General features: G+C 38.3%; 1 protein-coding gene across 1 annotated transcript; it reads left to right on the top strand.

Moving 5' to 3' along the window:
* Positions 1-378: 378 nt before the first annotated feature.
* LOC107808990 (putative late blight resistance protein homolog R1B-17) lies at positions 379-2,009 on the top strand. Its single transcript, XM_075218251.1, has 3 exons — positions 379-712; positions 823-1,151; positions 1,197-2,009. Exons 1-3 carry the CDS (start codon positions 379-381, stop codon positions 2,007-2,009), a joined length of 1,476 nt encoding a protein of 491 aa, XP_075074352.1.
* Positions 2,010-13,301: the final 11,292 nt, after the last annotated feature.

The raw sequence follows: 13,301 nt of genomic DNA, 5'->3' as shown, positions 1-13,301 counted from the left end.
TGATATAACATAAGTTGGGTGAACTTGCAGGAATTTCTACTCTATGTAGGGAAGATGGCTCATAGCGACATTGAGGATGTGTTAGATCACTTAAGAAGGATTAAGTGTAGAGGCAATCTCGATGTTGTCATGATTAATCAAATCGAGACACTTGAAATGGAGCTAAGATTTTTGAGAATGTTTTTAAAGTATCCTCATGCTCTTTTACAAGATTCCTTGGTCAAAATCACAAAGAAGGTTCAATCGATTGTGGAAATGCTTAACTCGGTTTTTGGTGGAATTTCAGATGAATACAAAACTAACCTTAATGTGTAAAGGATAGTAACACAGTTGTTGGTATTCATTGATTGTATTACCAGATTAAGTTACAGTTATGAGATGAATGATTTCTCATTGTATCTGTCGGAGTATATGGATTGCAGCGACAAGAATCTAAACGATGCACTGAGGTACTTTTTCTCGTCTGACACTTTTTTCAGTAAAGAAGTCAGAATTCTTCAGAAGACAGACAGATATTTCAAGCAATTGAAATGCATTCAAAAGAGAATGAGGTTTCTGATATTCTTGTATGACACTGAGATTAATGTCTACATTGAGCATGTGAAGCAAAAAGGCTTGAGCATCCAAATGCAAATCATGGCTAAAAATGTTGGACAATTCTGTCTTGATCTTTGGATTAATAAGGATATATATGATACATTTGATATCGAGAGTAAACCTTCTTTTCTACTATGCCTGGTTGTGCTAGTGGAGCTTGAAATGAAGAAGATTTTTCTCTGTGAACTAAAAGCTTCAAATTTTATTCGATCGATAACTTTTAAGGACAAGAAACTACCAAAAGAATTTTCATATCATCTCCAATGTCTGTTGGTGTATATAAAAAAAAGCTTGAGAACTTTCCTAAAAATGTCTCTGCTCAAGATATTGATGTGGCAATAGAGCTCTTGTTGGTTTTTCTTGCTAATGCGTTGAAACATCTTATTAGTGGTAGGATTCTGAATGATATCTTGGAAAATGTGGGATCTCTTGTGGGTGATGTTCTGTGTGTTATTCAAAAGCTTCTTCCTAGCTCTATAACCAAAGATGACTGTAGCGTTATAAATCTTTGCTCGAGACAGATACTGGAGAAAATTGAAAATCTAAAGGCGCAAGTAGTTGAGAAGTACTACAAATCCTTTAAATTTACTCCATCGTAGTTTCCCACGGTTGGTGGATTGAGCTTTCTGGATTCTCTTTTAAGGAAATTGAATGAGATGTTAAAATATGAAACATGTTTAGATTTCATGTTGAAGCCTCATATTGTCATTTTAGAGAAAGATATCTCATCTCTAAAATCCCTTTTCAGAGATGTCGCGAAAGTGCACCATGAACATGAAATTCTTAAAGATTTTCAGAGGCGTACTATCAATTTGACATATGAAGCTGAGATTGCCATTAACTCTATTCTTGCTCAATATAATGCTCTTTGGCATTCTTTTTGTGCACTTCTTTCAATCATAAAAGAGGTCAAGCATATTCGTACGGAGGTGACCAAGATGTGGTCGGAGAACATTGATCTTAGGCCCTGCACAGTGGTTGAGTCATCTAAACATCTATCAATTCAACATAGCAATCCTATGAATGATGAGGAGATAATTGGATTTGAGAATGACATGAAAAGAATAATTCGGCATCTAATTCAAGGAACAAATGACCTAGATGTCATCCCAATTGTTGGGATGGGGGGACAAGGTAAAACAACTTGTGCTACAAAGTTGTATAATGACGACATCATTGTTTCTCATTTTGATGTTCGAGCATGGTGCATCGTTTCCCAAACATATAACCGGAGAGAGCTATTACAAGAGCTTCTCGAACAAGTTACCGATTACAAGGATAAGGGATATAAGAATGACATCCTAGCCGACATGATAAGGAAACGCTTAATGGGGAAGAGATATCTCATACTCCTCTCGATTATATATATATATATACACATACGTACAAAGAATAAAGCAACAGATATTTAAACTCGAATCTCTTTTCTAAGGATATAAATGAAACCTCATAGCCTTTGCAGTATATCAAGTAATTGTTGAAATTGGCAAAATGTTTGTCCCACATCGGTGGGAAAACAAAAGTTGGGGGGATTTTCCCCCTATAAAAGAAGGCTTAATGTTTAGGATTTAAACACACCTCTCATTTGCCTTCTCATCTGTTTAAGGCATTTGTATCTTCTCTCTTTAGTATTATTTCACTTGTATTTTTGGAGTGAAATAAAATATTGGTTGTGTCCGAGGAGTAGGCAAAATTAGCCGAACCTCGTAAATTCTGGTGTTCCCTTTATTGTTGTTTTATTGTCTTATTTATTATTTGGTGGCTGTCATAATTTTTGGTATAGTAGTTGTGACTTATTCACACTATATACATTTAGCTTCCGCAACAATTGGTATCAGAGCCAAGGTACTGTCTAAGTATGCTCTGTGGTTGCAGCATAGTCTGATCTTCCACATCAGAAAAGATTTATCTTGGTAACTGAGTCAAGGTTCTGTCTGAGTATGCTCTGTGGTTGCAGCTTAGTCTGATCTTCCACACCAGAAAGGAAATAATCTTGATTTGTGTCGTCAGCTATTAAATAATATTTGTGTCAAAGATGGGAGACAATAAACAAGAAGAATCTACATCAAGTGTCAACAATACGTCATCATTGACATCTTTGCTTATGACAAGAATTGTGTCAAATGCGAAATTTGCGGTAGAAATATTTGACGGGTCCGGACATTTTGGGATGTGGCAAGGCGAGGTTCTAGATGTCCTTTTTCAACAAGGGCTAGATCTGGCCATTGAAGAAAAGAAACCAGATGTTATTGGAGAAGAAGATTGGAGAATTATCAACCGTGTTGCTTGCGGTACCATTCGATCCTACCTTGCTAGAGAGCAGAAATATCCATACACAAAGGAAACTTCTGCAAGTAAATTATGGAAAGCACTGGAGGATAAATTTTTGAAGAAAAACAGTCAAAATAAATTGTACATGAAGAAAAGACTGTTTCACTTCACCTATGTTCCTGGTACCACGATGAATGAACATATCACCAGTTTCAATAAGTTGGTCACAGATTTGCAAAATATGGATACAACTTATGATGATGGTGACTTGGCCTTAATGTTGTTGGCGTCACTTCCTGATGAATACGAGCACCTTGAAACTACTCTACTCCATGGAAATGACGAAGTTTCTCTCAGAGAAGTTTGTTCGGCTTTGTACAGCTATGAACAAAGAAAGCGAGAAAAACAGAAGGGCGGAGAAGGAGAAGCACTATTTGTGAGGGGTCGTCCTCAAAATCAAATGAGGACAAAGAAAGGAAGATCCAAGTCAAGATCCAGACCCAGCAAAGATGAATGTGCTTTTTGTCGAGAAAAAGGGCACTGGAAGAAAGACTGTCCGAAGTTGAAGAATAAGGCCAAACATAACAATGGAAAGGCCATTATGGATTCAAATGTACCTGATTGTGATGATTCAGACTTCTCATTAGTTACAACAGAGTCATCAACATCATCAGACATATGGTTGATGGACTCGGCTTGTAGCTATCATATGTGTCCCAACAGGGACTGGTTCGTGGAATTTCAAGAAGGAGAATATGGAGTCGTCCACACAGCGGATAACAGCCCTCTTACCTCATATGGCATTGGTTCAATACGATTAAGGAACCATGATGGAATGATCAGAACATTAACAGATGTTCGATATGTACCGGATTTGAAGAAGAATCTCATCTCTGTGGGAGCCCTAGAATCAAAAGGGTTCAAAATCATTGCAGAAAATGGAGTGATGAGAGTATGCTCCGGTGCACTAGTGGTAATGAAGGCTAATCGGAAGAATAATAATATGTACCGCTATCGTGGCAGTACAGTTATTGGGACAGTGACAGTGACATCCAGTGACGACAAAGAGGCAGAAGCAACCAAGCTATGGCACATGCGCTTGGGACATGCTGGAGGAAAATCCTTGAAAACTCTATCAGATCAAGGATTGTTAAAAGGAGTCAAGACTTGCAACTTGGAGTTTTGTGAGCATTGTGTCAAAGGGAAACAGACAAGGGTTAAATTTGGTATAGCGATCCATAATACTAAAGGCATTTTGGATTATGTACACTCTGATGTTTGGGGTCCTTCCAAAACACCTTCATTGGGTGGGAAGCACTATTTTGTAACCTTTGTTGATGATTTTTCTCGAAGAGTGTGGGTGTATACAATGAAAAACAAAGATGAAGTGCTAGGAATTTTTCTTAAATGGAAGACGATGGTGGAAAATCAAACAGGCAGGAGGATCAAGTGTATTCGCACAGACAATGGAGGTGAATACAAAAATGATCATTTCAATAAGGTCTGTGAAAATGATGGCATCGTCCGACACTTCACTGTTAGACATACACCACAACAGAATGGAGTAGCAGAACGTATGAACCGGACCTTGCTGGAGAAGGTACGGTGTATGTTGTCCAATGCTGGCTTGGGCAAAGAATTTTGGGCTGAGGCAATTACATATGCATGCCACCTCATTATTCGTCTACCATCTGCTGCTATTGATGGCAAGACACCATTTGAAAAATGGTATGGAAAACCTGCTGTAGATTATAACTCTTTGCACGTGTTTGGCTCAACTGCATATTATCATGTGACGGAGTCAAAATTGGATCCAAGGGCAAAGAAGGCTATTTTTATGGGAATTACTTCTGGAGTCAAAGGATATCGCTTATGGTGTCCTATGACAAAGAAAGTAATATTCAGCAGGGATGTTACCTTTGATGAATCTGCTATGGTAAATAAGGTAACAGAAGATACCAAACAAAATAAAGGTGCTTCTAAGCAGGTGGAGTTTGAGGGAAAATTTATTTTTCCTACACAAGAAGCAGAGGAGGAAACAAATGAAGATTACCCTCTCGAAGGAGAGCCAGTAGAGGAGATTCCAACTCAGGAACCTCAACAACAACTTGAATCAATAGCAACCAGCAGGCCAAAAAGAACAATAACGAAACCTATTCGTCTCCTAGAGACAGTTGCTTGTGCAACCTCAATTGTAGTTGATGATGTTGCTACCACTTATAAAGACGCAGTCCAAAGTTCAGAAGAAGATAAGTGGAGGATTGCCATGAATGATGAAATACAGTCCCTTCATCAGAATCATACATGGAGATTGGCCAATCTCCCGAAGGGAAAGAAAGCAATTGGGTACAAATGGGTATTTGCAAAGAAGGAAGGATTTCCTAACCAAGTAGATGTTCGCTACAAAGCAAGATTGGTGGCCAAAGGATATGCTCAAAAGGAGGGAATTGATTACAATGAAGTATTTTCTCCAGTTGTAAAACATTCCTCCATTAGAATTATGTTGTCTTTGGTAGCACAATTAGATTTGGAACTAGTTCAGATGGATGTAAAAACTGCGTTTTTACATGGAAACTTGGAGGAGGAAATCTACATGACTCAGCCAGAAGGATTCAAAGTTGCTGGAAAAGAAAATGTGGTGTGCAAACTTGAAAAATCGTTGTACGGATTGAAACAATCTTCTAGACAATGGTACAAGCGATTTGACGAGTTTATGTTGCGGCAAGGGTACAAGAGAAGCAAATACGATCATTGTGTGTATTTGCACAAGCTTAAAGATGGTTCCTTTGTATATCTTCTCCTCTATGTTGATGATATGTTGATAGCTTCCAAGAATTCGGAAGAAATTGATAAGTTGAAAATTCAACTGAAGAAGGAGTTCGAGATGAAGGATTTGGGTGAGGCAAAGAAAATTCTTGGCATGGAGATAATAAGAGATAGACGTTCAAAGAAACTCTGTTTATCTCAGAAAGAATATTTGAAAAGAGTACTACAACGTTTTGGCATAGATGACAAGACTAAGCCAGTTAGTACTCCACTTGCTCCCCATTTTAAGCTAAGTACTAATATGTCACCAATGGATGAAGCTGAACGAGAGTATATGTCAAAGGTACCATACACAAATGTTGTTGGTAGCTTGATGTATGCAATGGTTTGCACAAGACCTGACATTTCACAAACTGTTGGAGTTATTAGCAGATATATGCACAATCCAGGGAAGGAGCATTGGCAAGCTGTGAAGTGGATTCTACGGTATATTCATAATACTGTAGATGTCGGGTTAGTTTTTGAGCAGGAAGACAATCAGTCTGTAGTTGGATATTGTGACTCAGATTTTGCGGGTGATCTGGACAAACGACGATCAACTACTGGTTATGTGTTTACTTTTGTAAAGGCACCAGTTAGTTGGAAGTCTACTTTGCAGTCAACAGTTGCTTTGTCTATAACAGAGGCAGAGTACATGGCTATTACAAAGGCTGTGAAAGAGGCAATTTGGCTTCAAGGATTGCTAAAGGAGCTTGGTGTTGAACAAAAAGGTATCACAATTTTTTGTGATAGTCAAAGTGCTATTCAATTAGCGAAAAACCAAGTGTATCATGCAAGGACGAAGCACATTGATGTTCGGTATCATTTCGTACGAGAAATCATAGAAGAAGGTGGAGTCACAGTGAAGAAAATTCATACTACGGAGAATCCTGCTGATATGCTGACAAAGGTGGTGACTGCGATCAAGTTTCAACATTGTTTGGATTTGATCAACATTGTTGAACACTGAAGATTGAAGATGAAGACACAACCAAAATTTGTTATTGAGAGAAAATTGAAGATGTGGAATTTTGCCAAGGTGGAGATTTGTTGAAATTGGCAAAATGTTTGTCCCACATCGGTGGGAAAACAAAAGTTGGGGGGATTTTCCCCCTATAAAAGAAGGCTTAATGTTTAGGATTTAAACACACCTCTCATTTGCCTTCTCATCTGTTTAAGACATTTGTATCTTCTCTCTTTAGTATTATTTCACTTGTATTTTTGGAGTGAAATAAAATATTGGTTGTGTCCGAGGAGTAGGCAAAATTAGCCGAACCTCGTAAATTCTGGTGTTCCCTTTATTGTTGTTTTATTGTCTTATTTATTATTTGGTGGCTGTCATAATTTTTGGTATAGTAGTTGTGACTTATTCACACTATATACATTTGGCTTCCGCAACACTTATTTCCTTCCATTCCTTACACCAAAAGAGAGTTGCCAATTGTTGCAGAAAAAAGTGTTTGAAAATGAAGGTTGCCCGCCTGAACTAGAAGATGTGAGTCTAGCAGTTGCAGAAAGATGCTAAGGATTGCCTCTAGTGATTGTCTTGGTATCTGAAATTATCAAAAAAATGAAAATGAAAGAATATTGGTGGCATGAGGTTAAAAGTTCTCTATTTTCCTGTCTTGGCGATTCTGAAGAATATAGTCTTTCGACTATGCAGTTGAGTTATGATAACTTACCTGATCATTTAAAACTTTACCTTCTTTACATGGGGATGTTTCCCGAGGATGCAAGAATTCCAGTGTCTAAATTAATAAGTTTATGGATCGCGGAAGACTTCGTGCAGAACGTTGAATCTGAAAGATTAATGGAAGAGGCAGCTGAGCGGATCTCATTAGCAGTGACGTGGTAATGGTTTCAAGGATAAGATATAACGGTAAAGTCAAATATTGCCAGGTTCATGATATCGTGCTTCACTTTTGCTTGGAAAGGAGTAGAAAAGAAAAGATAATGTCGGCAGTGGAAGGGCATTATAGCCACTTTCAACCTTCTGATTGGAAGGAAAATCGAGTGAGATTCAGTTTCAATAATGAGCTTTCTGAGATTGCATCGTTGGGCTCCAAAACACGAAAGCCTTTTCACTAGCACTTAAGGTCAGTAATAACGACGAATGACCCATGTGGATTTACTGAATGGAATCCCTTCCATCAGGTTAGTAAATTGAGATTTCTTAAATTCTTGGATTTGAGTTCCTATAGAGCGTATTATTTGTTGTTAGCTATATTTAATCCACTAATTCACCTGAAGTACCTTGCAGTATCTGTATTGGGAAAAACCTGAATTTACATTGTAGGTGACGTGACATGACACGTGGACTGGTCAAACGGTCAAAACACAATAAATAGCCAAGAGGCACGGGCGACAACAGATAAGGGAAAAAGAAAGCAACATAGGTGTGAACCGTTACTAAAATAGGTACGAGTCTCGTACCTATCCAAGTCATTTAAAGACCGAAGATCGGAAGAAGTTGAAGATACGAATCTGATGACGTAAAAGAGTCTAAATACAATATTAAATATCAAATACGTTAGAATATTTGAATTAAAAAGAAATGATTGTGTAACGTTTCTTTTAATGTCATTTATTGCTCATAATTGCCTCATTAAGACAAAGGCATTACATCTTCTCCTAGAATTAACTATAAAAGGAGAAGAACTCACCATCTGTAAGGAGAGAAGATACTATTGGGATCTTACTGAAATACAAAGCTATTTACTGCTTTACCATCATTCTCAAAAATATTTTATTTTCGTCTCCTGATTATCAGTAACCCGAATTTCTTTTTAGCTTTGACCAAAGACTCAGATTTTTGGTTAAACAAATTGGTTACGTTACCGGGAATCTGATAATCTTTTCTTTTACGCTATATCTTGTCCATTGTTATCACCATGTCAAACAACACCGACAATAACAGTAATAACCCATTGGGAAACCATGAAAATCAAATCCATCAAAATCAAGGTGACGTGGTCCCCTCCCCTCCAAATTTCCCACGTCAATCTCGTGAAGGCACTCTTGTTACTGAATCCCGTGCCGATCAACAAGAACAATTTGAACACTTTGAAGGAGGCACAAATGCTTTACAAAAGCTAATTGATGCACAGGTCGGCAAAGCTCTTTAGGCTCTAGTTAGTCAATTTCCTGCTGCACCACCCACACCAACTCCTAATAATAATACATTGGAGAATCCCCGTTCTAGTCTTGTTAATTCTGGAAATGGAGGAACCACCAGCGAACCACATGAAGGGGGACCAGGTAATTTAAATAATTCCTATTTGCAAAATTTAGTACTAACCTTGCAGAAACAGATTAAGGAACAAAATGAGCGTATTGAGCAAATCCCTGAAGTTCCGCCTGTAATAAAAGCAGTAGACATAGACAAATACTCACAACAACCTTGGAAGCCAAGTGCTGCTCCCCTTCCAATTCCGAAAAAGTTCAAAATGCCTGACATCCCGAAATATGATAGTACTATAGACCCACGTGACCACGTGACTGCATTTACAACAGGCGTGAAAGGCAACGACTTGACCAAACAAGAAATTGAATCAGTACTGGTCAAGAAATTTGGAGAAACACTCACCAAGGGTGCATTAACCTGGTATTCTCTTTTATCTGAAAATTCTATAAATTCTTTTGCTGAGCTTGCAGATTCATTTATTAAAGCACATTCGGGAGCACAAAAGGTTGAGAAAAGAATGGAAGATATTTTCAAAATCAAACAAGGAGATTCGGAGTTGCTTAGAGATTTTGTTGATAGATTCCAGCGTGAAAGAATGACTCTACCCCGTGTGCCTGACAACTGGGCTGCAATAGCCTTTGCGAGTAATTTAAATGACAAAAGTTCTGAAGCCACGAGACGACTCAAAGAAAGCCTTCGAGAATTTCCTGCAACCACGTGGAATGATGTTTACAACCGGTATAGTACGAAGCTGTGAATTGAAGAAGATACCATACTTAAGTTTCATCATGAAGAAAGGGGTGGTTCCAGAAGATCAGAAACCGAAAAAAGATCGGGTAAAAACAGGTACGATCCATATATGAGACCCGCAGGAAAAGACCCACGGTCAAAACAAGATAGCCAGCAATATGATCAAAAATCGAGGAACAGGGACTCCGGTTCTTCTTCGAAATTCAGGAATGATCGGAACAGACAAGAATCACGAGATGATGACAAAAGTTTAAAGGCACGATTCGACGGATATAATTTTAATGTTTCTACCTCCGAGCTCGTGGCTGTTTTGAGAAGCATGGGAGATAAGGTACGGTGGCCAAAAGAGATGCGATCAAATCCAAATAGATGCAATCCAGATCATTGGTGCGAATTCCACAATGATCACGGGCACAAAACTTCAGAATGTAGATTCTTGCAGAGTGAAATGGATCATCTATTGAAGCAAGGGTACCTCACTGAGTTATTTAGTGAAAAAGGAAAACAAGCCTATATGAAAAATAGGCAAGAGCCACCAAAGCCTCCTTCACCCAAGAGAACGGTGAATATGATAAGTGGGGGAGAAGATATTCACGGCATAACCTACACAGCCTCCAACAAGATTTCTAAAGTAACAATTACACACAGGAAACGGGTGCGGCAGGTTTTAGAAAATGAAAGTATTTCGTTCGATGATGCAGATACCGAAGGAGCTATAACTCCACATAATGACGCTCTGGTAATATCTTTACTTGTACATGATACTAATGTAAGACGAGTTTTGATTGATCCAGGGAATTCTGTAAATACTATACTACTAAGGGTATTACGTGAAATGCAAGCTGAAGACAAAGTGATACCCAAGGCACACACCTTGTCAGGCTTCGACAATTCAAGTGTGGTAACAAAAGGAGAGGTAATTCTAACAACTTTTGCTACAGGTGTTGTTAAAAAAACTAAATTTCAGGTAGTTGATACGGAAATGACCTACAATATGATCATGGGGAGACCATGGATACATGATATGGATGTTGTCCCATCAACTCTACATCAAGTTATTAAATTCCCATCACCATGGGGAATTTGCCAAATTCGCTGGGATCAGCAAACAGCTAGAAGTATCAACGCTGTAACAGGAACGAGCACCATAAATAAAGAAAAATAGCAATTACAGGATGCAGTTGAGGGTGTAAAAGATCAAACTTCAGCTGAACAAGAAAAGACAGATTTGGACTCGAGGCCTGATACGATTCAGGAACCTGAAGAAAATGAAAGCATCAAAATAACAATTGAAAAGCTCGAGGCAGTGATATTATTTGAGCAATGGCCTGAATGGAAGGTTTATGTCAGAGCCAATTTAAGCTCAGACATGCGAGGTACGATAATTGAATTTTTAAAAGCTAACGTAGACTGCTTTGCTTGGTCCCACGCTGACATGACAGGGATACCACCGGATGTGATGACTCACAAACTCAATGAGGACCCCTCTTTCACACCAATAAAACAAAAGAAAAGAAAGCAAGGTGCTTTCAAGAACCAGGTGATTCAGGATGAGGTCCAAAAATTATTAAAAATCGGGTCGATCCGCGAGGTAAAATATCCTAATTGGTTAGCTAACATGGTGGTCATACCCAAGAAAAATGGTCATGAACTTTTAAGCTTTTTAGATGCATATTCGGGATATAATCAAATTAAAATGGTTCCTAGTGATGAAGAAAAAACTTCTTTCATCACAGACAGGGGGACTTACTGTTATAAAGTAATGCCCTTTGGTCTCAAAAATGTTGGGGCAACCTATCAAAGGTTGGTCACCAAAATGTTCCAAGAACATTTAGGGAAGACAATGGAAGTATATATAGACGATATGCTCGTCAAAACCCAGCAGTCTCATGATCACATTTCTCATCTATCTGTTACATTTGATATTTTGCGAAAATTTAATATGAAACTCAACCCAGAAAAATGTGCATTTGGAGTTGCATCAGGTAAGTTTTTGGGTTTTCTTGTTTCCAACCGTGGTATTGAGGTAAATCCTTCTCAGATCAAAGCAATAGAAGAAATCCCTGATATCCTTACTAATAAGAAGGAAGTCCAAAGATTAACGGGAAGAATTGCAGCTTTGGGGAGATTTATTTCCAAATTCTCAGAAAAGTGTTTCAAGTTTTTCTCTGCACTCAAAAAGCAAGATCATTTCGAATGGAATGAAGATTGTCAACAAGCCCTTAGAAATTTGAAAGCTTATTTGTCAAAACCACCGTTATTGGCAAAACCAAAGGTGGGGGAAAAGCTTCTCATCTATCTGGCTGTATCTGAAGTTGCGGTCAGTGCTGTTTTAGTCTGAGAGGACCAAGGTAAACAATCTCCTATTTATTATGTAAGTAAGTCCTTATTAGATGCTGAGACACGATACCCACAGCTAGAAAAGTTAGCATTAGCTTTGATCATGACATCTGTAAGATAGTTTGTTATTGGCAAGTTGGGAGTGGGATTCTTCCCACATCGGAAGAAAGAAGTTCCGTGCCTGTCATGTGATACACTCCCGGGACCGACCTTAATCGTACCGTGCCTATTAGCCTCGGAACTGATCATTATGAAATAGCACATAACAGGCACGAGTTTGTCTCAACAGGCACGAGACTGACTCAACAGGCATGAGATTGTCTCAACAGGCACGAGACTGACTCAACAGGCACGAGATTATCTCAACAGGCACGAGATTGACTCAACAGGCACGAGATCCTAGTGTTAATTATTTTTAACAGTAAAATCAAATTTATTTGAATTTTAAATTCAAAATTCGAATAAATAGTCGTGTCTGTTTGTGAAATAAGACATCCTTTCTGAAAGGGTCTGTGGTTGCCTATAAATACACAAGAATTCCAACGAAGTGGATATAGAAAATCACAACTGTTACTGCAGGCTTTGTTGTATCCTAAAGAGAATCATTTTGTATTTTCCCTAAATTAGTATACAGGCGATAACTCTTTAAGGACAGTCGATTTTCACGCCTCAAAGCCAATTTTGTTTATTATTATTTTCTAACAATCTTAAAGAGTTATACTGCTATGGAGAAATTGATGTCTGTTGTTGAGAATCCGAAGGAGTTCATCAAACTTGATCGCTTTGATGGAACGAACTTTACCCGTCGGAGAGACAAGATGATATTCTTGTTGTCCGCTCTCAATATCTACTATGTTCTTGATTCTGCCTTGCCTCTGATGCCTGAGCCCACAGCAGAATATTCTGACGTAGTCAAGGAAGAAAGGAAGAAACGAGAACATGATGAACTGTTGTGTCGCGGCCATATTCTGAATACTTTGACAGATCGACTCTATGATCTTTACTGCAATCTGAAGTCGCCAAGAGAGATTTGGACTGCTCTAAAAACTGCTTACCAGAATGAAAAATGAGGTATTGACAAATTCCTGGCTCTACAGTACTTTGAATTTAAAATATTTGATACTAGGCCTATAATGGATCAGATTCATGAACTGCAAATCTTAGTATCAAAACTAAGTGATCTTGAAGTTAAAATTCCTGATGCACTTCAAATAGGTGCTATTCTTTCGAAATTGCCTTCCTCTTGGAATGACTATAGAAAGAAAATCCTACATTCTATGGATAAAATGATTGTGGAACAATTTCGTACTCAGAATGGTTCAGGAAGTGGGAACAAACATCTGGAAGTTTCCAA

Source organism: Nicotiana tabacum, chromosome 7 (genome assembly GCF_000715075.1).
Source record: "Nicotiana tabacum cultivar K326 chromosome 7, ASM71507v2, whole genome shotgun sequence".
Lineage (NCBI taxonomy): Eukaryota > Viridiplantae > Streptophyta > Magnoliopsida > Solanales > Solanaceae > Nicotiana > Nicotiana tabacum.
Note: the sequence above shows the minus strand (reverse complement) of the source record. Positions and strands in the feature narration are given on the sequence as shown.

What these genes read in the sequence shown, in the direction of transcription:
- LOC107808990 (XM_075218251.1), top strand. Translation starts at nt 379, where the DNA reads ATGAATGATTTCTCATTGTATCTGTCGGAGTATATGGATTGCAGCGAC. An exon ending in TGATACATTTGATATCGAGA is followed by an intron (nt 713 to 822) that starts GTAAACCTTCTT and finishes ATAACTTTTAAG; the next exon opens with GACAAGAAACTACCAAAAGA. An exon ending in TTGAAAATCTAAAGGCGCAA is followed by an intron (nt 1,152 to 1,196) that starts GTAGTTGAGAAG and finishes ACTCCATCGTAG; the next exon opens with TTTCCCACGGTTGGTGGATT.